The sequence below is a fragment of the Helobdella robusta genome (genome assembly GCF_000326865.2).
Source record: "Helobdella robusta unplaced genomic scaffold HELROscaffold_26, whole genome shotgun sequence".
NCBI lineage: Eukaryota > Metazoa > Annelida > Clitellata > Rhynchobdellida > Glossiphoniidae > Helobdella > Helobdella robusta.
In genome coordinates, this window is record NW_008704349.1 from 513,805 (window position 1) to 538,611 (window position 24,807).

Below are 24,807 nucleotides of genomic sequence, written 5' to 3' on the forward strand. Positions count from 1 at the left end.
TGCTACTACTAAAAATACTGATACTAATAATTTTGCAAAGGCAGATCTATTTGGAGACTGCACGATGATGTCTGACTGGCTGCAAGAAATATCTTCGTCCAGCCGTCGTTGTTGTCACTTTCCTATTTTGTCTTTTCTGCTGCTGGCCACAATTTTCTTCCTGTCAACGCTCATCGCGACGTCGCACTCAAACACGCAACAACAACAACAACATCTGCAACTGAAACATCGTCATCAACAATATCTGCAGCAGCAGCAGCAACAACAGCAGCGCAATGAAAAACAACGTCAGGAGCAACAAAAACGATTTCAACAGAGAAGTCTTCCTCTAACTACAACAACAACAACTACACTGCAACAACATTTAAACCAACAACAGCAGCATTTTCAACAACAACAACAACAGCAGCAGCAGCATCACATTATAAAGTCGTACAAACTGACGGTCATAAACAGCACGAAGAACAACGTTACAAGTTCGGACAACCACGATGCGACGATCCAGCATCTCATCAAAGATCCGCTGACTGGGAAAATTTTCATCAGCGCGCCCAATGCTATTTTTCACCTAACTTCTGATCTAAGTCTAATAAATGTCTTAAAGTTTCGGCCACATCTGTACAATCCTTACTGCGGGCCTTTCGAAGTTTACTGTTCGTGTTTAGTGAAGGATTGCTATGAGTTCAAGCCGCAGTTGAGAGATAGTATCGTTAAGACTATCGTTGTGGACGAAGTTGAGAGGAGAGTTGTTGTCTGTGCTACTTTGTTTAAGGTTGGTTGTCAGGTTGGCTGGCTGATTGGTTGTACATATCTGATAAAATCCATTTCAAAATAAATTTTAAAAAATTCACGAAAAAATTTTCACTCTTAAAGTAAAGAATAAATAAATAAATATGCTTAATTTTTTCTTCTGAAGCAGAGGAGAGAATTTTTTTGGATTTCTTCGTTTTTTTTTTCAAATTGATGGTCCATAGGGTCATTGGTGCGAAAATTTTGCTTGCTTTCCTTCATTTTCACTTTTGTTTTTTCTTTCAATCTCTCATTCATTTGTTCATTTTTTCTTTCATTCGTTCATTCATTTGTTCGTTTAATTTTCTTCAATTCCGTGATTTTTTTTATTTAATTAATCATTTCTTTTTCATTTCTTGAAAGTAACTCCATCACCATCTGAGGTCTCATTTCAGTTTCTTTTTCCTTTGTTTTAAAACAAATTTCATCTCATAAGTTTAATTAATTAATTATTCATCCCATAAGTTTAATTAATTAATTATTCATCCCATAAGTTTAATTAATTAATTATTCATCCCATAAGTTTAATCAATTATTTATCCCATAAGTTTAATTAATTAATTATTCATCTCATAAGTTTAGTTAATTAATTATTTATCTCTTTCAATGTATTGTTCCCCATTCAGTTTATTAATTGGTTTCAATCCCACTTTGAGATCAGTTTCATTCTTAATAATTGTTTTCATCATTCTTACCATTCTCATCTCCTCCCCCTCCTTCTTAATTAAGTTCAGAATGGCCAACTGTTTGACAAATTTTTTTCATCTGAAATTCTTTTGTTAAAACCATGCACTATTTAGTTACTGGCACTCCTGAATTCTTTTCATTAATTGATTGCAATCTTTCTTTCGTTCGTTCGTTCGTTCATTCGTTCGTTCGTTCGTCCGTTTGTTCGTTCGTTCGTTCATACTTTCATTCATCCATCTTTTCCGGCAAAGCAACAAACTGCTCATTCGTCCATGTAGTAAAAAAAACCTTTTTCCCCTCAATTCATTTCACTTTTTATATTTTTTGTATTCTTCTATTTTTCTTTTCCATCCATCCATCCATCAATCAGATGACCTATTTTTTTTGAACTGACCCAGAACTCATTCATTCATCCGTTGTACATTTTGTCCATCCATCATTCGCTCATTTGTTTTGGCTTCCTTTGTCCATTCATTCATTCATTCATTCATTCATTCATTCATTCATTCATTCATTCATTCATTCATTCATTCATTCATTCATTCATTCATTCAGTTGTTTATTTATTTTATGTTTTTGTTTGCTTGTTTATGTATGTCATGATTAAATGTGATTGCATATAGGTTAATATAATGATAGATTGATTTTATAGACGAATGAATGAGTGAAAGAGTGAGTGAGTGAGTGAGTGAATGATTGATTGATTGAATGAATGAATGAATAGACGAATAAACGAAAGCAGAAAGGAATTTATTTAATTCAATTTTTTTAATTTGCTGAAAATTTATCTCCTTAATTTAGTCCAGCACTTATGTATAGAAGTGTAATGAACATTAAACGCCTTTGTCATTAAATTCTAAGAAAACTATAAATTTTTTTGCGACCATCATCATCATCACCGTCATCACCGTCATCATCACCATCGTCATCACCATTGTCATCACCATCGTCATCACCATCGTCATCACCGTCGTCATCATCGTCGTCATCACCATCGTCATCATCGTCGTCATCATTATCTCATTAATTTTGTTGTCATGATTTTTGAAACCAGAGTAAAAGATACAGATGTAAATCTTCTTTTTCTCACTGGGGCTGAATTTTTACTTGAACAAATGATGATGCTGTTATCACTTATGCTACCACTGTTATTATTATTATTATTATTATTATTATTATTATTATTATTATTATTATTATTGTTGCCATCTTTATCAAAACAAGGGACATTGTTGTTATAAAACTTTAATTACATTTCGGTTCTCAATATCCTTATATCTTTCCGGAGCTGCTGCTGCTGATGCTGATGATGATGGTGGTGGGGATGATTGTGAGGATGATGATGATGATGGCGTTGTTTTTGTTGTTGATGATGATGATGATGATGGCGTTGTTGATGATGATGAAAATGATTATGATGATGGTGATGAGTTTTTCTTAGGATCTTATTTATCTCCAATTTCACCTCCAATTATTTTTTTGTCTTCCATCATCATCACCATCGTCGTCGTCATCATCTTCATTAAGAGGCTTTGAATAATGCAAGGCATTAGCCATGTGGTTGGTTGATGACACTTTAAAAGATTGTGCTTAAAAATTCTGTAAACTAAACTCTATAGTCATTAATTTTCGTCTATCCATCTATCTATTCACTTGTTTGTTTTTTCTTTCTTTTCTTCGATCATTCATTCATTCATTCATTTGTTCATTCATTCATTCATTCATTCATTCATTCATTCATTCATTCGTTCGTTCGTTCTTTCATTCAGTCATTTATAGTTGATCATCAGTTCTTTTTGTGTTTATTCTGTTTAATCTGTTTGATTCTTTTTTTGTAGACTTTTTTTTCGATTACACTCACACGCACGCACACACGCACACACACGTATACACACAGGGTCATTGTCAGAAATACTACCTGGACGACATCACAAAAACCGACGGATCTACTCACACGATAATCGTGCCGGCCTGCGATAATTGCTCTACCATTATGTTCATCGCCCCTGGACCCCCCCTCACCCACCACCACCAACAACAGCAACAAACTCACCAACACCAACAAAGTGGAGGTCAGAGTAGAGTTTTCTACGTTGCAGCCACTAGAAGCGATGATGGAATGGCCACCTACAAAGATAATGTTCCTATGCTGAGTATGAGAAACATGGATGTAAGTTGTCGTCTGGCTTGTACTTGGTTTATGGTTGGTTGTTGTTTGGCTGGTTGTCTGGCTGGTTGGCTGTTGTCTGGCTGGTTGGCTGTTGTCTGGCTGGTTGGCTGTTGTCTGGCTGGTTGGCTGTTGTCTGGCTGTTGATTGTTTGGTTGTTTGGTCTTTTTTTTGATTATTCTTGCAACATCATCTTCATCATCATCCTCCATGATGACAATCCTGTCAGGATTTCTCCCTCTTCTCTGATGACATAGATGGCAAGTCATTCATCGACATCGATACTCAGATCAGAGAAATCTTCAAGTCCGTTCTCATTTTATTTATTTGCTGAATGGATGAATTAATGAGTGAATGAACCAATGGCTGAATGAATGAATGGCTGAATGAATTAATTGAATGAATGAATAGCTGATTAATTGAATGATTGAATGAATGAACAAACAAACGCACAAATGAATGAATGAGTTAATGAATGTGTAATGAATGAATAAGTTTATGAACGAATCAACAAAAGAACGAGCGAATGGGTGAATAAACTACACACGCACACACACACGCACACACACACACACACACACATACACAAAAGCACACGCACGCACACACATACGCACACAGAATTCACTTCGTGCACGGCTTCAGCTACCAAAACTTCAGCTACTTCATCTCCCTGCAAATGGGAACGACGAACATGGCGTCGCCACTTTCTGAATACTTGGTGACGAGGGTCTCCAGAGTATGCCACAGAGATATCAACTTCAACTCCTTCACAGTCATGCAGCTCGAATGCAAATCGATGGCGGTTGATGACGTCAATGATGACGCCAACGATGATATAAACAATCGCTATCGTCAGCCTCGCGACAGCAGCAGCAGCAGCCGCAGCAAACGAAAAAGACATGAGAAGAAATCGACGCCATCGTCATCCGTGATCGACTACAATGTCTTATTAGCGGCTACTGTCATTCAACCCGGCACGAAACTAGCAGAGACCATGGGGCTTAGATTTTCAGATGATGACGTTTTAGTCGGCGTATTTGCCAGGCAGGTAGTTTCGCCGTTTCGAGGCCGATCCAAAAACTCAACCACTAGTGGCACTGGTGGTAGCAGCAGTAGTAGCGGTAGTAATGGTGGCAGCAATTTTGATGATGGCATTGTTGAGGATGATGACGACGGCGATAGTAACTTCCAAGATTACAGTGATAATGAGAGAAAGAATAAGAATAACAATAAAATTTTCTGGGACAACGTTGGCCCGACCATGCCAGGGTTATTATTTTTAATTTTTATTACTATAATTATTATTTTGTTATTATAATTATTATTTTTTATAATTATTATTTTATTATTGTAATTATTATTTTCATCAGCTCAGCCATCTGCATGTATCCAATGCGACAATTAGCCAGTCAATTTACTGTAGCTATACAGACCTGCTTTCAAGGTGAATATTAATATAATTGATATGTTGAACAAACGAATAAACGAACGAACGAACGAACGAATGAATGAATGAATGAATGAATGAATGAATGAATGAATGAATGAATGAATGAATGAATGAATGAATGGTTGGTTGGTTGGTTGATGGATCAATCGATTGATTGATAGGTTGGTTGTTTAGTTGGTTAGTCGGTTGGCTATTGTTTGATTGATTATATACACTTACTTACGTACAAACAAACAAACAAACAAACAAACAAACAAACAAAAGCATGCATTTCGACATACATGCAAACGTACATCCATTCATATATTTGCTCCCAGGCGCTTATCTTGCATACCTAATTATATATTTGGTACTCTCCGTTTTGTTTGATGTCTACCAGATAAGTTTATTAACAAATTTACGTAGTTATTATTATTATTATTATTGTCATTATTATTATTATTATTATTTTTGTTATTATTTTTGTTATTATCTTCATCACCATCATCATCATCATCAGAGCCATTAAAGTCATTTGTTATACAGAATTCCTTTTCTCTCCGACCTAAAATGTCCTTGTAATTGAAATTTTGTATGAATAAATGATCATCCAATTATGTTTGTTTGTATGCATTTTTGTTTGTATGTGCCTATGTATGTATGTATGTTTGTATGTTTGTTTGTTTGTATGTATGTATGTATGTATTTATGTATGTATGTACGTACGTACGTACGTACGTATGTATGTATGTATGTATGTATGTATGTATGTATGTATGTATGTATGTATGTATGTATGTATGTATGCATGCATGCATGCATGTATGCAAATATACCCCTTAATACTCCTTCCAGGCATCGGCAACACCGGCCCAGACTACTATGCCCTACCTTATCCGTGTCAATGGGCTGTTAGTAGAAAGTCGTTTAATTGCTTATATCCTTATAATTTTCTTTAATTGCTGGGTATTCCTGGTGCTTCTTGTTATATTTTATTATTAGTATTATTATTGTTATAATAATAATAATTATTATTAACATTATTATTATTATTGTTATAATAATAATAATAATCATTATTGTTATAATAATAATCATTATTATTATTACCATTATTATCGAAGTACAGTAACTTAATTTCAAGTTTCATCCCCGATTAGTTTAAATACGTTTGAGATCACTCCAACTGGCTTCTTTAATACTTTCAATTTTCAATTAATTAAAATTTTATGGCTTGTTTCTTTTATTGACAAATTAATTTATTTTGCAATTAAATTGACCTACGCTATCTTATTGCGACAGAAACATTGTATAACCTTTCAAATATGTCACCTAACTAGGTTACCTATCATAGGTAATGAGTGATAGGGTTTTAATGTGCATTCAATTATTTGACAATGACCATATTTTGTTCTATTTCATCTTTCATGTCACTGATCTTTTTTAATGAAAGAGTTTTATTATTATACCTCACCCGCATGTCTTCTGGTTCCTCCCCTCAGCCCCTACCGATCACTGACGATTATTGCGGTGAGTTCGATTTTAATCGACCGATAGTTGGAACCCATCCGATTGCGGCCAGTCCAACTCTGATTTTGCCGGAAGTTAAGGCCACGGGTGTGGTCGGTATGGCAAGTAATGAGGACACGGTTCTATTTTTAGCCACAGATCATGGTACCATTGAGAAGGTTCGTCAGAGGCTGGCTGGTTTGCTCTTGTTTGTGATTGGCTGGTTGGTTTGGTCCTGCTTGTGATTGGCTGGTTGTTGAGTTTATAGGTTTGTGATTGGCTGGTTGGTTTTCTTGACGGTTTCTGATTGGTAGGATTTCGTTTGTTAGTTTATTAATTGACGATGGTTATGATGATGGTGATGATAATGTAGAAATTGAAAATTATAGAGTTGATTGTGATTTTTGAAAGTACACTTACAAACAGGCATTTACACAGAAGACACACACACACACACACACACGCACACAAACACACGCACACATACACACACGTAGTCATACACACACTCACAGTCACACAAACATACACACATAGACGCACACACACATAGACACACGTACGTACAAAGCGACTGATCTTTTTAGGCCATAGAGATGAATTCAGTTATTAGTTCATCTTCCCATAGTATATACAATCCATCTACTCGGTTATAGTAGTAGTAGTAGTAGTAGTAGAAGTAGCTTTATCGTTATTATTATTATTGTTATTATTATTATTATTATTATTGTTATTATTATTGTTATTATTAGTTGTATTAGTAATAGTGCTTGTAATAATTTTGAAAAAAAATATAGTCCACTCTTGAAATGTTAAACGTTTTGAAAATGCGAAAATGATAATGATGAGGGTGATGTTGTTGTTGATGATGAAGAAGATGATGACGAATATAATAATTATTATTATTGTTATGAGGTTTATTATTATTATTATGACGACGACGACGATGACTGTGTTGCATACTTCATCTTTTGGGAAATACTTTTAGAGGCTGATGTTTTTGGTGTCAAGTAGTTTAATATACTATGTATGCATGTATCTGTGTGTGTATGTATGTTATGTGTGTGTATGTGTGTGTGTGTGTGTTAGTGTATAATAAATAAACAAACATACATATATACGTACACACATACATACCTACCTGCGTACATACATGTAAACAAACAAACAAAGTGAATGACTGAACGAATGAATTGTTAAAGGAAAGATAAAGGAATGAAAAAAGTAGAAATGATTGATTGAACGAATTTAATAAAAAAAATGAAAAGAGAAATTTTTTTCAGCAAAATGTAAACAAATGAGAGATCGAGTGAACATGTGAGAATACATTTGAAAAATTTTTAAATGAAAATATCTTCAATGAATGAATGAATGAATGATTGAAAGAGAAAAAAATGAATGAATGTGAAAGAACGAAAGAGTAAACGAATGACCGAATGAATGAATGATAGATTAGCGGATGAATGATGACCGCTCTTTTCTCAGAGGAATGATTGAATAAAAAATTTTTGTAAATAGATGATTCTTTGCTATTCGTGTTGAAGAAGATGATGATGATGCTGATGGCGATGTTGGTGGTGATGATGACGATGCTGCTGCTGCTACTGACGATGATGATAATGATGATGACGATGATTATAACGATGACGACGATGATAATATATATCTATTGCAAATGATGGTCTTACAGACATTTTAATGGTGATGGCAGACAATTTTTTCCAATTGGACTCTTTATTCTGCCTATCCTGGACATTTTTTATAGATGTGTTTATGTATAACTACACTTACATACATACACACACACACACACATACATACGCACACGCATACATACATACATACATACATACATACATAGAGATGAATTGTTTTGCACACAAACAACCACATGGCGATATAATCTAGCGAATGATCACATGGAAGCATATGCTACTCCACTCTATCTTTCTTACCCTTACGATCAACCAACCTCTCGTTAAATGTTTCTACTCGTTTTTTTTTTAATTTTTGGAGAAAATTTTTTAATATGGAGTGATGGGTTTTGTTTGTTCGCTGCCCGTATGTCTGTCTATATAGGTATGTATTTTTTCATTCACACGGTTGCTAGAGTAGTCAAAACCGTAGGAGTGCAATGGCTCAGGTTGTTATTGTGATATAACTAGGTTCAAACCTTGGTCTAAATGTGTATCTACGTCCTTTGATGTGTATGAATGTTACAAATGTGTGTGTGTGTATGTGTGTGTTGTGTGTGTGTGTGTGTGTATGTTGCACGTGACATCATTACATCATCACATCACATTATCACCGGCACATTACATTATTGTCACCAGGTTAACTTAGTATCAGCAACCGAGGCATACGTATATGATACAATCACACTGGACAAGCCGAATGTTCCTGTGGGCAAGAGTATGGTCTTTGATCTGAATCACAAGCATCTCTTCGCTTATGCAAACAGAACGGTGCTTAATAATCAGCTTCAATTAGCTAATCAATTAATCATCCAATCAATCATTCATTCAATCAATCAATTAACTGGTTAATCATTTAATTAACCACCAACCGACCAACTAACTAATCGACCGATCGACCAGGTTTACAAGATAGCAGTAGAGCAGTGTCATACTCACAGGACATGCCATGCTTGTCTTACTGCTAGAGACCCTTTCTGTGGTTGGTGCTCTCTTCAGAAACAGTCAGTACACTGCCATTGGGAATTTATTATGAATAATTATAGATAATTATTGTGAATAATTATGAATTATTATGAATTTTTATTATTATGGAGGGTTTATAGAAGAAATATATTTATGAATTTTGAATTAAATTCTATAATTAAAGCTCTAAACATTCGATAGTGACAAAGAGAAAGAAAGAATATATGAATATATAATATAATATATAATATAATATAAGATATAATAATAACAATGAAATAATAATGAAATAATTTTAAAATTATGAAATTATAATTGATAGGTGCACTCCTATGGACCAGTGTTCGGACTCAGATAAGCCGCAGAGATGGCTGACCAAGGGCAGCTGTGCCAAAATTATCGAGGTCAAGCCAAGCCACGCTGAAAAGATTAACAACTTAACTTCCGTTGTTAGTTTTCGTTTTTTGTGTCTTGTGTGCTGTTTGTTGTTTGGTTGGTTATGGTCGGTTGGTTGGTTGGTTGGTTGTTTGCTTAATTGTTGTTTGCATCATCACTTCCTCCAAAGATCATCATAAAAGTCCAAAACCTACCCCTCCTGCTGACCGAACGTTACGAGTGCTCATTCGTCGGGCACGGCCTCAATAGGTCAACCCCCGCCCACGTCGACCCGATTTCTAGCGACCACGTTACTGGTGGCGAAGTCGATGACGTCACAGACGGGAATGTGACGTTGAGATGCGACACGCCAAGGTCCAATTTACTCCCGCCATTTCCAACCGGAAAAGGTTTGTGTGATTATGATGATTGTGATGTTTACGACGACGACGACGGTGATGATAATGATGGAAAAGATGATGATGATGAAGATGTTGGTGATGATGGTGATGACGATGGTGAAGACGACGATGACGTGAATGGTAGTGGCATTGGTGGCGGTGATAATAATGGGTGAAGTCAGGCATGAATGAACGGATGGGGAGTGAGTGTATGCAGTCGCCTGTGAAATTAAAACCTTCTTATGTGATGTTTATTATTATTATTTTTTTTGTTCTCTTTGTTTTTTGTTCTCTTTGTTTTTTGTTCTCTTTGTTTTTGTTCTTGTTCTTCTCGTTATTGTCGTGCTTGTGTGTAATTTCATATTCATTATATTTTATGTGTCACTTCTGCTAGGATCACTCTTATGCTACGTGTATTCATTTATCAACGATCTTATTATCATTATATTTATCGGTAGCAGTAGTAGTAGCAGCTGTAGTAGTAGTAGTAGCAGTAGCTCTAGTAGCTGTAGTAGTAGCAGTAGCTCTAGTAGCTGTAGTAGTAGCAGTAGCTTTAGTAGCTGTAGTAGTAGTAGTAGTAATAGTAGTAGTAGTAGTAGCTGTAGTAGTAGTAGTAGTAGTAGTGGTAGTAGCTATAGTAGTAGTAGTACTAAAAATACCAGCAGTAGTGGTAGTAGTAACTTTATTTCCTTAGTTTGACAGTACGAGCGAACGCGTTCATTTTATTTTATTCTTTTTTATTATTCTGCTGGCCGTCAGTTATTTTATCTGCAGCATCCAGAAAAATAATTCCTAGATGGATGGTCATTTCCGGACTAAATGAGATTTTTACTATAGGGTCGCCTCTTGTAGCTGTAGTAAGTAGTAGTAGTAAGCAGTAGTGGTAAGTAGTAAGTTGTGGTAAGTAGTGGTAGTAGCAGCATCATTCTCTTCCTCTCTCTCTTTCTCCTCTCCTCTCTTTTCTTTCTCTGACTTCAATTTTTTCTCTGTCAAAATAAATGTATTTGTAGCTTTAGTAGTATTAGTTGTTCTATTATTAGTTGAATTGTAGTTGCAGTAGTAGTAGTAGCAGTAGTAGTAGTAGTAACAGCAGCAGTAGTAGTAGTTTTTAGTAGTAGTTGTAACTGTAGTGACTTTGAAATCGAAGTTAATTGAAATTCACCGCAGGAAATATTTCACTATCAATCATATTATAGGTATTTCGGTTTATTATTATTATTATTATTATTGTTGTTGTTTTTGTTGTTGTTGTTATTATTGTTGTTTTTATTTATGACGTAAAGGAATTGGTGGCAGTTTCAATGGATTAACATTTATCTGCCTACCTACTCATAGTTCTCATTCTTTGGTTCTAGAAATCTCATCAATTATTGTCGTTATTTTTATACGTATAGCTCTCTCTCTTTCTCTATATGTCTGTCTGTCTGTCTGTCTATTTATCTATCTGTCGGTCTGTCTATCTATCTATCTATCTATCTATCGTCTATCTAGACACACACACACACACATAACAGCACACACACACACAGCAGCACAACAATAGCACACCAGGGGTTCATGATCCCATCAGTCACGTGACAGGCAGACGCCATGACAGCCAGCGCACGCGCGCGTTTTTTATTGGCGGGAAAATTTTATATTTATTTATTTATTTATTATTGTATTTGTTTTTTTGCTGTTGGCTTGGTTATTCATTTATTTACTTGTTTGTCTGCTTGCTTGCTTGTTTATGATCATTTGAAAATTTTTCGGTTCAACTGCTTTTGGCTATCGCTGCTTTGTTTACTGTTCTTTGCATCGCCATTTTTTTATTCCATTACAATCCTCATCATCACCATCATCACAATCACTACCATCATGATCACCACCGATATAATAATCCTGGCAGACCACATAACGATATCACTGTCCATCACGTCTGACGGCTTCCAGCATCTGACGACAGATTTCACGTTCTACGACTGCAGCGTCCACACTACGTTAGTTATGATAGTGATACTGGCGGTGATGGTGATGATGACGATGAGGGTGATGATGACGATACACAATTATGATTATGATGAGATCAACTTCGCCCTACCACCCTAATTTGGCAGCTGCACTCGATGCACCAACAGCATGTACCCGTGCACTTGGTGTGTTCAGGTCAATAAGTGCACGAGCACTAAGGACGAGTGCAAGAACGATACACTCATCACCGGGATTAATGTAAGTTGCGATGATGATGTTGATGTTGCAATAAATTAGGTTAATTAAATGGGGCGATAAAATAGCAATAATATTTATGGCGATAATTTTGCTCTCTTGAAATAATAACATTCCACATAAACTTAGCAAATAAGTTATACTAATTACAATCCCAAATGTTTATAAATAGCTTCTGGGGAATTCCGACACTCCCGGTCCTTCCCACTGCCCGCGCATCGACAACGCGCACGACAATTCCTCTGAGATATTTATATCATCAGGGTCGGAGGTCGAGGTCATTTTGAAGGTCATCAATAAAACTGTTAGTGAGAATTTTTGGGTTTTCTACTGTGAATAACAGTAGTTATAATAGCAATCACTAAAATGAAATGAAAAGGTCTATCAAGCTCCTCTCCGCTGCATATTTAACTTCGACGGGGGCCACGAAGTCAAGGCCGATCACGTGATGGGCTCAAATGACGTCATCAGATGTCAACCAATGAGATTCGAATATTACAGTTCTACCCCTTTTCTCAATGTGCCCCTGAGAGTTATGTGGGGTGAGGGTCCAGTTCAGAAGTTTCTAGATAATCCGAAAAATATTCAAGGTTGATCGAATTTTTTTAATTTTCTGGTCTTTAATCAATATTCGCTCATTCAACTATTAACTAACAAACCAACCAGTCAGTCACTCAACCAATCAATCAACTAATTATTCAACCAACCAACCAACCAATCAGTCATTTACTTACTCACTCACTCAACCAACCAACCAGTTAAAATCTACAAATGCCACGAGTTGGCACCGAACTGCGGTCGATGCAGAGCTCTCGATCCGAGATTGAAATGTGGCTGGTGCATCCCCAGCAGCCGCAAAGTTGCTGGGTCCTGTAAAATTAGGGAGGAGTGCGTTTCTGCAGGATTACCAGGTAAAGAAAAGTGGAAAAGCAGGAAGGAAGTTTGTCCGGATTCTAGGATTACTTCAGTAAGTTGTGTTACGTTGCGTTGTTGGGTGGTTCATCGCTCAAGTATTTAAATTTATCGATTTTTCATTCATTCTTACTCTTTTTATCTCAATCTCTCTCTCTCTCTCTCTCTCTCTTTCTCTCTCTTTCTCCAGATCTCTCCGAAAAAAGGTCCTTTGAACGGTGGAACAATGCTGACAGTGTTAGGAGAAGATTTAGGATTGAGTGCAGATGATACTAATGTTCTCATCGCTGGCCTGCCATGTCACGTTCTTCACTATGAACCGAGTTTATCGTTAGTTGTACTCTTTCTTGTCTCTCTGTTTGATTTGTTTGTTTTTTTTTTATTTATTTATTCATTTATTCATTCATTCATTCGTTTGTTCATTCATTCATCCATTCATTCGATAGATTTAAATGTGTGACCTCAAAATCTGAACGACCTTTGACCTCATCTCTCGTTGTGTCCATCAGTTCATTGATCAGTTTCGTTTCAGATTCCAACTTTACTTACCAGGTTAGAAGAACGATTGAACGAACGAACGAATGGATGAATGAATGAATGAGTGATTAGTTGATTACGAAACTACAAAATGTTGAGGTTTGAAATTCACCGACCAATCATGATTCAGGACAGCAGAGTGAGTCACATGACTCCACACTTGGGTCCTCAGTCTGGCGGCACTTTGATCACCATATATGGGGAGAACTTAGACTCCGGGTCTAATGTTTCCGTCATTTTGTCATCGTCATCGTCGTCGTCATCATCATCCTCATTATCGACCGCATGCGTTGTGCAGTTTCAATCAAACAACTACTTGACCTGCTTAACGGGAACTGCTGATTCGACCTACATTGTCAACAGTCTCGACCTAGTTATCGACCAATCGAAATTCAGCTTACAGCGAGCCAGTGAGGATGACTTGTTTGAATTTAAATTGGATCCTGTAATATTATTGGTCGAGCGACAAACAGGCATTTTAAGGCAAGAAATTTGATTGGTTATTTTTTATATAATAAATTTAATATCATTAAAATATTACAACCTATAATAATAAAATCTATAATAATAATTTAATAATTAAATTAATTATTTATTTAATTTTTAAAAATTTTTCAGCGGTGGCAACATTTTGGTGGTGAGGGGCTACAGGTTGGATATCACAGCCAAGCCAATGATGATTGTCTACAGAGATAATGAAAATTTCACATCGGTCTGCTATGATAATGATGATGACGATGATGATGATGATGATGTAGATAGAATGGTGTAGTCTTAGGAGCATTTTTATTCCTTTAAATTTTTTTTCACTTTATTTGACTGACTATTCCGGCCATCATCATCATCATCGTCGTCGCCATCTTCATCATCACCATCATCGCAAATACCATCACGATCATCATCATCACAATCATCATTATCATCTTTTTAATCATCATCATCACAATCATCATCTTCACCACAACAGCCATGTCTCGTCATATCGGATCTAAGAATGGATTGCTTGACTCCTAACGTCACTCTGCCACAGGATAATAATAATAATAATAACAACAACAATAATAATAACAATAATAATAATAATAATGTTAGTGATGGTATTGGTGGCGTTGGTAGTATGAACAAGAAGCAGAGGAACTATTTAAAAGTTAATAAGGCTAGTACTAACGCTGCAGCTACTGCTAACAATAAGAGGTTTAAAAGGAGTAATAATAATAATAATAATAATAATAATATTTATAATAATGGCTATGAGGATTATAACGATGAAGAGGAAGATGAAGATGACGACGATGATATTAATAATAATAATAATAATAATAATAATAGTAACGATGATGGTAATAATAATAATAATAAAAATAATAATAATAAATATCTACCATCATCATCATCACCCTGGTCATCATCATCGCCGTCATCATTATCGCTACTTCCGATCCGTCTTCATTACGGATTTGTGATGGATGGAGTGAAGAACCTTCTTAACTTATCCAGTGGGGTTCTGTTTGTCTATCCGAATCCGAGGTTCGAACAATTTGAAGATGGCGTCAGGAAGAGTCACTCTAATAAGCTGGAACATTTGGCGCTTAATGTAATGCTTCTTGTGATTGGCTGGTTGATTGGTTGGTCTGTTTTGTGATTGGTTGTTTGATTGGTTGTTCTGTTTTGTAATTGGTTGGTCTGTTTTTTGATTGGTGGGTTTATATTTTTAGTAGATGATTGGTTGGCATCAGAAGCAAACGTCATCATCACCGTCATCATCACCACCACAACTTTCCAGGGTCGATATTTAAATCTGGCCTTGACACCATCTGATTATTTGGTGACAGTTGGCAAGGAGCACTGCGTCGTCCAATCAGTATCGAGCAGTCATTTGACCTGCTTGTTCAGGCAAACTTTGTTTCTGTCGGAACCTGCTTTTGTTAAGGTTGGTTGGCTGGCTGGCTGGTTGGTTGATCGATCGGTTGATTAATTATATTCAACGTAATAAACAATCACCCAGGTTCACATAGGCAACAACAGCGTCCAAACTCTGGGAAAGTTAGTTCCAGAGGGCGGAGTTGTAGCAATGCTGAAGTCTCCGCCCTTTTTAGGAGGAGCCATCGGGGCGGTCTTCTTATTGGCTGTCGTCATCATCCTGATTTGTCTGGCCTACCGAATCAAATCGAAGAAAAATCAGCGTGCCGTGAAGAGATTGCAGAAACAGATTGATGGATTGGAAAGTAGTGTTGCAAAGGAGTGCAAGGAAGGTTGGTCTCGGCTGATTGATTGAAGGGTTGGTTGGTTGGTTGGCTAATTGTATAGTTGATTGATTGATTGAATTTAAACTCAACAGCCTTTGCGGAGCTACAAACCAACATGACAAACGTGAAGTATGATCTCGGCGATTCTGCCTCCAATCACATTCCATTCCGGTTAGCGTGGCCTGATATTTTCAAAACTACTGCCACTGACTAATTCTAGTACTCGCATACCATTGTTCAACATCTTAACTAATCATTTATAATATACTTTTTAATATAGCTACTTTTACTACTGCAAGCATATTTAATAACAGGGACTATAGAAGTTTCTGCGCCCACGTTCTCTTCCCAGGGCACCACCTGGACCATCCCGTCTTGAGGTGGGGTACGAACACTGGCAACCCCCTCACCTACTCACAGCAGCAGCAGCAGCATCGTTTGCATCAACGTACGTTAGAGTCGTGCTATTGCACGGGTTCTCCGAGAGATGCGGGCTCATCAGCGGTCGAATCTGAAGTCTGCTTGCTGTCCTTCACACCGAACAATTCTGCCAGGGGGGTGTTTAGTCGCACCAACTATCCGAACAGCAACAACACGCCCAACAACAACAACAACAACTCTTCTCTACTGCTGAAAAACTCGCAAACTGATTTGGACGCCGCTATCGTCTCGTCATCGGCGACTAAAACTAGCGGCGGTAAAAAGCGGCAACAGCAGCAACAACAGCAGCAGCTACTGCTTCAGCAGCAACAGCAGCTGTTCGAACAGCAGCAGCAAGAGGAACTGATTACGTCACGCCTGACTCGAAGGATGTTAGCGGAGGTGGGTGACCTACTTTTAAATAGGTCATTTTTGTTGACGTTGGTTAGGACCTTGGAGCAGAGGCCGGATTTCAATGTGAGAGAGAAGGTGAAGTTTGCCTCGCTACTGTCCGTTGTACTGCAGTCTCATATGGTCTACCATACTGAGTGAGTCCTGATGATGATGATGATGATGATGATGATGATGTGCTCGATGGTGGTGGTGATGATGATGATGATGATGTTGATGGTGATGAGGATGTACATGAATCTGTAAGGATTTGTACCGTCGTTTTGTGTACACGAACTTCATAATAATTACGAAACAAACAACGGTGTAAGTAATCTTTTAACAACAACAACAACATCTTACAACAACACCAACAACAACATTCTCCTCTCACAAATTCATCAGCATCTTAAAGACTCTACTCTCCGAGTTGATAGAGAGATCGACCGAGAAGAGGAGTCACCCAAAGCTGCTTCTCAGAAGAACTGAATCTGTGGCAGAGAAGATGCTTACTAACTGGTTCACTTTCCTACTCCACAAGTTTCTTAAGGTTACATTTTTTCGTTGCTTTGTGGTTTTTTGGTGAAAGTTTGAGAGCGAGAGAGAGAGAGAGAGAGAGAGAGAGAGAGAGAGAGAGAGAATGAATGAAACTAACCACTTCATCCGTTTATGCATCGTAGATTAATGAGTAAAATCAACTTCATTACATTGGTCGATTATAAGTGAATGAACGAATGAATACAATTGGCTAATTCATCCGTCAGTCCGTCGCAAATAAATGAATTTTATACTAATCCTAACTACCCTCAAACACACCAGGAGCAAGCGGGAGAAAAGTTGTTCATGCTGTTCCAGGCAGTTAAACACCAGACAGAAAGGGGTCCAATCGATCAGGTGACCAGTGAAGCTAAATATTCTCTTAGTGAGGAAAAGCTGATTAGACAGCATGTTGAATATAAAGCTATGGTTTGTTTTTTGTTTGTTTGTTCGTTCGTTCGTTCATTTATTTGTTTGCTCGTTCGTTCGTTTGTGTGTTTGTTGGGGTTGTTAGTTCTTTAGATGTTTTTTATGATTAATTCATAATATTTTTCATCAGCGTTTCTCGTTTAAGTTTAACTATTCATAGTTCTTATCGTCATCGTCATTATTTTTGCCAGACTCTGTACATCCCTGATTACGACTCACCACAACTCCAACAACAACATCAACAACAACAACACCAAGTGAAGGTGCTGGATTGTGACACGATAACACAAGTTAAGGAGAAAATTCTCGATGTTATTTATGTGCGTCTGGGTTTTTCCGCTCGGCCCTGCAAAGATGACTTTGATTTAGGTGAGGATCATACTACTCTTGTTGTTATTGTAGGTAGTAGTAGTAGTAGTAGTAGTAGTAGTAGTAGTAGTAGTAGTAGTAGTAGTAGTAGTGGTAGTGGTAGTAGTAGTAGCAAAAGTAGTAGCAGTAGTATTTGCTGTATTGTTATAGTAGTTTTATTGCTGTTATTACGATTGAGTTGATAGTTTACTCATTCATTAATGATGCTGTTGTTTATATTTATTATTTATTCACCCTTAATACAGAATGGATCGATCCGTCCAGCGGCCAGCCGATCATTATGCAGGACGAGGACAGTACCACTTTGTTCTCAGGGGAGTTCAAGAAGTTAAATACACTGAGCCATTATAAAGTTAAAGACGGCTCAATTGTTAAGCTCGTTCATAGGCAAAACTACTATAGCAATAATAATCAACAGAAGATGGGTTATTATCATTTTTCTTTTTATTATTAGTATTATTATTATTATTAAAAGTAGTAGTAGTAGTAGTAGCAGTAATAATGTGATGTGGCAGTCAGTGGTGGATCTAGGGAGGTCGTTGTTATTAACAGTCGGTAAACTCAGTTTTTAGATAGGAATATTTATCATTTTTAGTACACGGGCTATAGTTCGATTTTTGGAACGGGGCGCTAATACTGTGAATGAAGCCAGTCGTTTGTTACTAGATTCATGCAGTACCCATTGCGATGGATGCAATATTAAAATGATTCTTTTTCAGAAACATTTTTCTCCGGAAGTCTACCGAGCAGTTATTCTCTGTCGCATAATGTTACTCTAGCAACACAAAAAAGCGTCAAAGTTTACCATTTGGTTGGTTTGGGATTTTATTATTTCATCATTAATTTATTCGTTCGTTCGTTCGTTCATTCATTCATTCATTCATTCCCTCGTTCGTTCGTTCGTTCGTTTATTCTTTGAAATGAAACTTTACGACGTATAGGTAAAAAGCAACAGTGAGCATGATAGCAGAAGAGATGAGAGGAATGATAAGATGGTGTCCGAGATATTTCTTACCAGATTGCTTACCTGCAAAGTTAGTTTAGTGAATGAGTGAATGAATGGATGAATGAATGGATGAATAAATGGATGAATAAATAATCAATCACTTAACGAAACAGGGCACACTTCAAATTTTCGTGAACGACTTGTTCGAGACGATCTTCCGTTGTGATTACGTACCATCGTCACGTCACTCAAATCCAAACCCCGCCCACGCTAGCGGAGTCCCGTTACTCAGCAACAGCAGCGTCAGCAACCGTCACAGCAACCAGATGCAGCAACTACAGCAGCAGCAGTACAGCTGCTTGCCTCTGGCGATTAAATTTATGTTTGATTTTTTTGATGACCAAGCTGCTCTGCATAACGTCGTCGACCATGAGGTTGTTCATACATGGAAGTCCAACAGGTTTGTTATTCTTCTTATTATTATTATTAATTATTATTATTATTAATTATTATTATTATTAATTATTATTATTATGTCTTTGTTTTTCCATTCATGATCACTGAAGTACGTACGAACGTACGTAACGATCATTCTAACACACAGCCTGCCATTAAGATTTTGGGTGAACGTAGTCAAGAACCCGAACTTCATCTTCGACATCCACAAGTCGAACACCGTGGACTCCTGCTTGTCCGTCATCAGCCAGACCTTCATGGACAGCTGCTGCATGGGCGACCACAAACTTACCAAGGACAGTCCGTCCAGTAAGCTCCTCTATGCCAAGGAAATCCCCAAATATAAGGAGTGGGTCGTCAGGTCGGGGTTAAGGATTTGTTTTTATTATTATTATAATTATTTATTATTATTATTATCATCATTTTTTATTATTATTATTATTAAAGATACTATGATGAGATCAAGTCGATGCCAGCTCTGAGTGAGCAAGACATGAATGAAATGCTCCATCAGGAGTCTCTGGTATTTTATTTATTTCATTCCTTCTTCCATTTACACCTTTATTCATTCATGTGTTTATTCGTTCGTTCATTAATTCATTATTTCTTTGATTCATTCATTAATTCATTATTTCTTTGATTCATTCATTAATTTATTCATTTATTCATTCACATGTGTCCAATTATTTACGTAGATTCATGCAAATGAGTTCAACACAGAGGAGGCACTGAAGATGATATGCCAGTACATATTCAAGTATTATAAAGACGTAAGTTCATTTTTAAACTTTCGTTGAAGCCTTTTTACGTTTGCTTTTAGTTTTATTCATCCATTTATTCACCAGTCCATCAATCCGTTCATTCATTTTTTTCATCAACCCTTTCGTCATTCATTCATTCATTTATTCATTCATTCATTCATCCATCCATTCATTCATTCATTCATCCATTCATTCATTCATTCATTCATCCATCCATCCATTCATTCATCCATCCATTCATTCATTCAGTTTTCATCAGCACTAAAAGATGACGAATTTTCAATGCGTGATAGACTGAACGAACGACTTGAAATCCTGAATAAAAGAATGCAGGGAATGATTGATGGCAGCATGGATGATGACCTCATGCTGCCCATAGTTAACATCTCTGATAACATTAACGATGAACATGATGGCGACGACGATGATAATAATAATATGATTAATAAGCTATAATCATACACTCACTCATACAAACAAACACACACACACGCACACACTCATACAAACATATATACACACACACATACACACACACATAGTTACATATTGTAAAGCAGTTATCAAATGAATCTGACATGCATGTAATAATGTAAAAGTGTATTTATTTCTTTAACTTAAATTCTTTTTTTGGTTTTTTCCCCAGTTGTCGTTTTGTAATAATAAATAATAATAATGAAAGGAAGAATTTATTATTATTATTATTATTATTATTATTATTATTAGTTATAACCATTATTCTTGATGCTTTAATGTTCATTTTCTCTACCTCTTATTAACTTTAGGCCAAAAATAAGCGAAAATAATTAGCATAATGGCGTCTGGATGAGATTACGTACATAATTATGTATATATTATTAATAATTTTTAAGATTTTTATCTTAAATAATAATAATACCATAATTCGGTATATATATATATATATATATATATATATATATATATATATATATATATATACATACAATATCTGATAAAATCTCCCGATTTTTTGGCTTCTGGATGTTTACGATTGAGCTTTTCACTATTTCTAACAGTAATTATTTTATAATTATTATTCAATTTATTAAAAATTAACGAGAAAATGATCGTTAGTGTTCAATGGTGAAGATTTCATCAATTATTGCATCATTTATAGTCGGTCTCCTTCCAGCGATATATATTATAATATATATAATATCATATATATTATATCATGCTAGATCTAGCAATATATATAATTATATATATATGTTTGCAAAAATTTGAGTTTTTCCATTGAAATTATTTTATTTAGTTTGTTAGTCATTTTTTATATACTATATATGATTTTATATATATATATATATATATATATATATATATATAATTTTTTATATAATATATATATTTATAAATATATATATATACGTATATTATATATGTTTATGTATGTATTGTTATTTCCAATTTCAATTATTATACTTGTTTCATTTACTAACTAACTAACTAGCTAGCTAACCAATCAACCAACCGACCGACCAGCCAACCAAACAGCCAACCAATAGTAATGAAGTTATAAATAGCTTATTTAATTTTTCATTTTCGAAAATACAGTTTATTAATTAATTAATTAGTTAATTAATTAAATCTTAGCTTGGTTTCTATTATTTTCAGTTTTCAGCTTTTAAATCTTACATTTTATTTCTTCTTTGTTATATTTTCATCTCCACACATATATAGTATATATATAAATTTATATATATATATATATATATACTTATATATATATATACTTATATATACATATATATATTTATTTTTTTAAGGAGTTAGACATTTACTTTTTATTCACTTATTTTTTATTTTTATACTAATATAATTTTTTAAAAATGTTATGACTACTTCTGCTGTGTTTATATAAACATATATATATATAATATATATATATATATATATATATATATATATATATACCTTTCAACAGTGATTGCATATATATATATATACATATATATATATATGTATATATATGTAAATATAGTATTATGAATGATATGTTGCTTTATTAATGAAATTAAAGGATTTACTTAGTACTGTCGTTAGTTGTTCAAATCATGAGTTTTGTCATTTGACATTAAAAATTTAATGGTAAAATAATTGAATTCTTCATTTTGTATTATAATTGGATACAAATTTCAAAATTTCAACTTGGAAAACGTTTTTAAATGATTTCGGGGGTGAAATTAAACTGATCGGGACTGGTTTTTTAGAATTAATTTTTAATATTTTATCTATGTATGGACGATAAGTTCATCTGAAAAGTGAATTTAAGCTGTTGATACTTGAGTTTGTTATTTGTTCGCAAAATTTTGTTCAATTTGTTCGTTCTTTAAAATTAAGTTTTTGATTTTCGAGACGAAATTTTATTCAAAATGAACGCGAGAGCTCATGTGCTCGAATTGGTAAGGTTTTTTCGTTGTTTTTTATAAACATTTTAACATTTAATTGATGATCAATTATTTATTATTGGTTGTATGCCATTTTTTGTTTCACTAATTTCACTAATCAATCGGGTTTGGTCGTTGTGTGATAATATAAGTTATTTCCTGTGTAAAGTTGATATTTCAAACAGTGAATTTAGTTGATATTAATGTTCAAGAGTATTGTTAATTAAAAAATTAATTTTTTAAAAATGCCTGATTTGATTTTTTGATGATAAATTAGTTTTTTTTATTGTATTATTTTAATTATTATTATTAATAATCAATTATATCGTAAAAAAAATCAACTTAAAATTTAATCTTAAATATAATTGTTTGCAGACAGTTGATGAAAGACAAATTTCAGAAACTGTATTAAGTTAGTAATATTTTCTAATATAAAATACAATTTTAAAAACCGTCACTAACTAGATTTAACATAATAAAATTCATAACATTAATGGAATGTCTATATGACCGTATTGTATGTAGTTTTAAAGAGCCAAAGTTGAAGTACAACATTTTACTGTGGACTTTTTTTAAAATATTCCTATTATTCCATTATATATATGCATAATATATTCATGTGTATGTTGATAATAGGTATCTTCCATAGTTTGATGTTCCATAGGACACTTGGGAAGGTTTGAAATAATTATTTCTGACATTTTTTTCTCATTTTAAAAAACTTTAAATAAATTAAAATCCTTTTTTATCATTATTTTTGCTGCCTTACTTTATTTCTTCATTTTGTTTTTAAAAAAATTGTTAATCATTGTGATTTAATTTCTTGCAGTTTCATTACAAGCAAGAAGGTAGTTACTCAATAGGAACTCTGGGCATGGTTGATGTCGACTGTGACTACATAGACTTTACCTACGTAATTATTTTTTATCTTTTAAAAGTGAATTTAGCTATAAATAAACACATTGCCTGCCTAACTAATTAACCACCTAACTAACAATAACATGTAGGTCAGGGTGGCCTCGGATGAATTGGACAACATGCTGAAGAAAGAAGTGAGTGGATTTCAGGATGATCTTCGTCGAAGGTTCAGTGGCACGGGTGGTGCTATATCTTTGGAATTCTATCAAAAACGAAAAAGTCACCTCTTCAAGAAGGATGATGTTCCATGGGAGGTGTGGACCATTGTTTTAGAAGTCGTTAAGCTTAATAATGAAAATGGTTAGTTGGCTGGTTTGTTGATTGGCTGGCTGGCTGGTTGATTTTCTTTCTTATCAAACTTATTCATTTTACAAATTTTATTAGATCGACAACAAATTCGAGAAAAGGTTGGAGAGCTTCTAACAGAAAAAGTTTTCTACATCGCAGAAACGATGAGCAAGTTTGAGTACATCCCCAAGGTACCTAATGAACCTGACCTTGAGCTCGTATTCGACCTTTCCTTCCCTAACATTCAACCATATTTGTTCAGGGTTAGTTATTAGAATGAAGAGAAACAAGGTTAGTTTTATTTTTGTTCAATAAAATTTTTTTTTTTAATTTTTTTAAAGAATTTTATGAAGAATTTGATTGGTCAGCTAGCTGTTTGAATGGATGAATGAATGAAAAAAGTGTACTTTAATACTATTTTATGATGGAAATTATTTTCTCTCACCGCGACATCCAGATTTTCACTTCTAGCATGAACTCTCCCATAGTAAAAAATCCAACGGTAAGTGGCAGCAGTAGTGTAAATAACAGTAGTAGTGGGAATAACAACAGCAACAGCAGCCCAATGAAGTTACAAAACTCTCCACAGCAACAACATCGCCATCAGCAACAACATCATCAACAACTACAACAACAACAACTATCTACTTCTCCCTCATCTTCATCGTCATCCTCGCCATCGGCTGTTGGTAGTGTAATGAAGAAGATTATCAAAGGGGCGTTGGCTATTTAAGATTCAAGATCATTCATCATTGTCTTTGTTTTTATTTTTGGTTTTTTTTTTATTATGCAATCTTTGAATGCTGTTGTGTTTCTTCTTTTTTCTTTATTTTTATCATTATCATTTTATTCAAGTTACTAATTATGTCATGCTTATTCTACTATTATTTATGGGAATTGTACTTTCACTTAGTATATGAAAAAAAACTTTGATCATACATTGCAAATAATAAAATAATTGTGTG

The 24,807-nt window shown here is 34.9% G+C and overlaps 2 protein-coding genes across 2 annotated transcripts; both read left to right on the forward strand.

The window, feature by feature from the left end:
- Positions 1-275: 275 nt before the first annotated feature.
- On the forward strand, positions 276-22,344 carry HELRODRAFT_191884 (hypothetical protein; the record flags this gene model as incomplete). Its single annotated transcript, XM_009019890.1, has 37 exons — positions 276-320; positions 407-772; positions 3,374-3,646; positions 3,873-3,949; positions 4,265-4,915; positions 5,017-5,090; positions 5,931-5,986; positions 6,578-6,763; positions 8,918-9,049; positions 9,278-9,282; positions 9,567-9,693; positions 9,810-10,029; positions 11,909-11,999; positions 12,117-12,228; positions 12,398-12,529; positions 12,605-12,786; positions 13,033-13,192; positions 13,328-13,467; positions 13,584-13,689; positions 13,805-14,097; positions 14,293-14,386; positions 14,642-15,268; positions 15,458-15,505; positions 15,680-15,899; positions 16,201-16,888; positions 17,136-17,280; positions 17,550-17,696; positions 17,888-18,065; positions 18,311-18,490; positions 18,785-18,876; positions 19,007-19,099; positions 19,185-19,471; positions 19,616-19,828; positions 19,915-19,990; positions 20,163-20,237; positions 20,478-20,643; positions 21,704-22,344. The coding sequence occupies 37 exons, from the start codon at positions 276-278 to the stop codon at positions 21,766-21,768; spliced, it is 6,822 nt and encodes a 2,273-aa protein (XP_009018138.1). The 3' UTR covers positions 21,769-22,344.
- Positions 22,345-22,621: 277 nt separating this feature from the next.
- Positions 22,622-24,575, forward strand: HELRODRAFT_157054 (hypothetical protein; the record flags this gene model as incomplete). Its single annotated transcript, XM_009019891.1, has 7 exons — positions 22,622-22,651; positions 23,012-23,048; positions 23,273-23,313; positions 23,466-23,549; positions 23,644-23,854; positions 23,939-24,105; positions 24,450-24,575. 7 exons carry the CDS (start codon positions 22,622-22,624, stop codon positions 24,573-24,575), a joined length of 696 nt encoding a protein of 231 aa, XP_009018139.1.
- Positions 24,576-24,807: the final 232 nt, after the last annotated feature.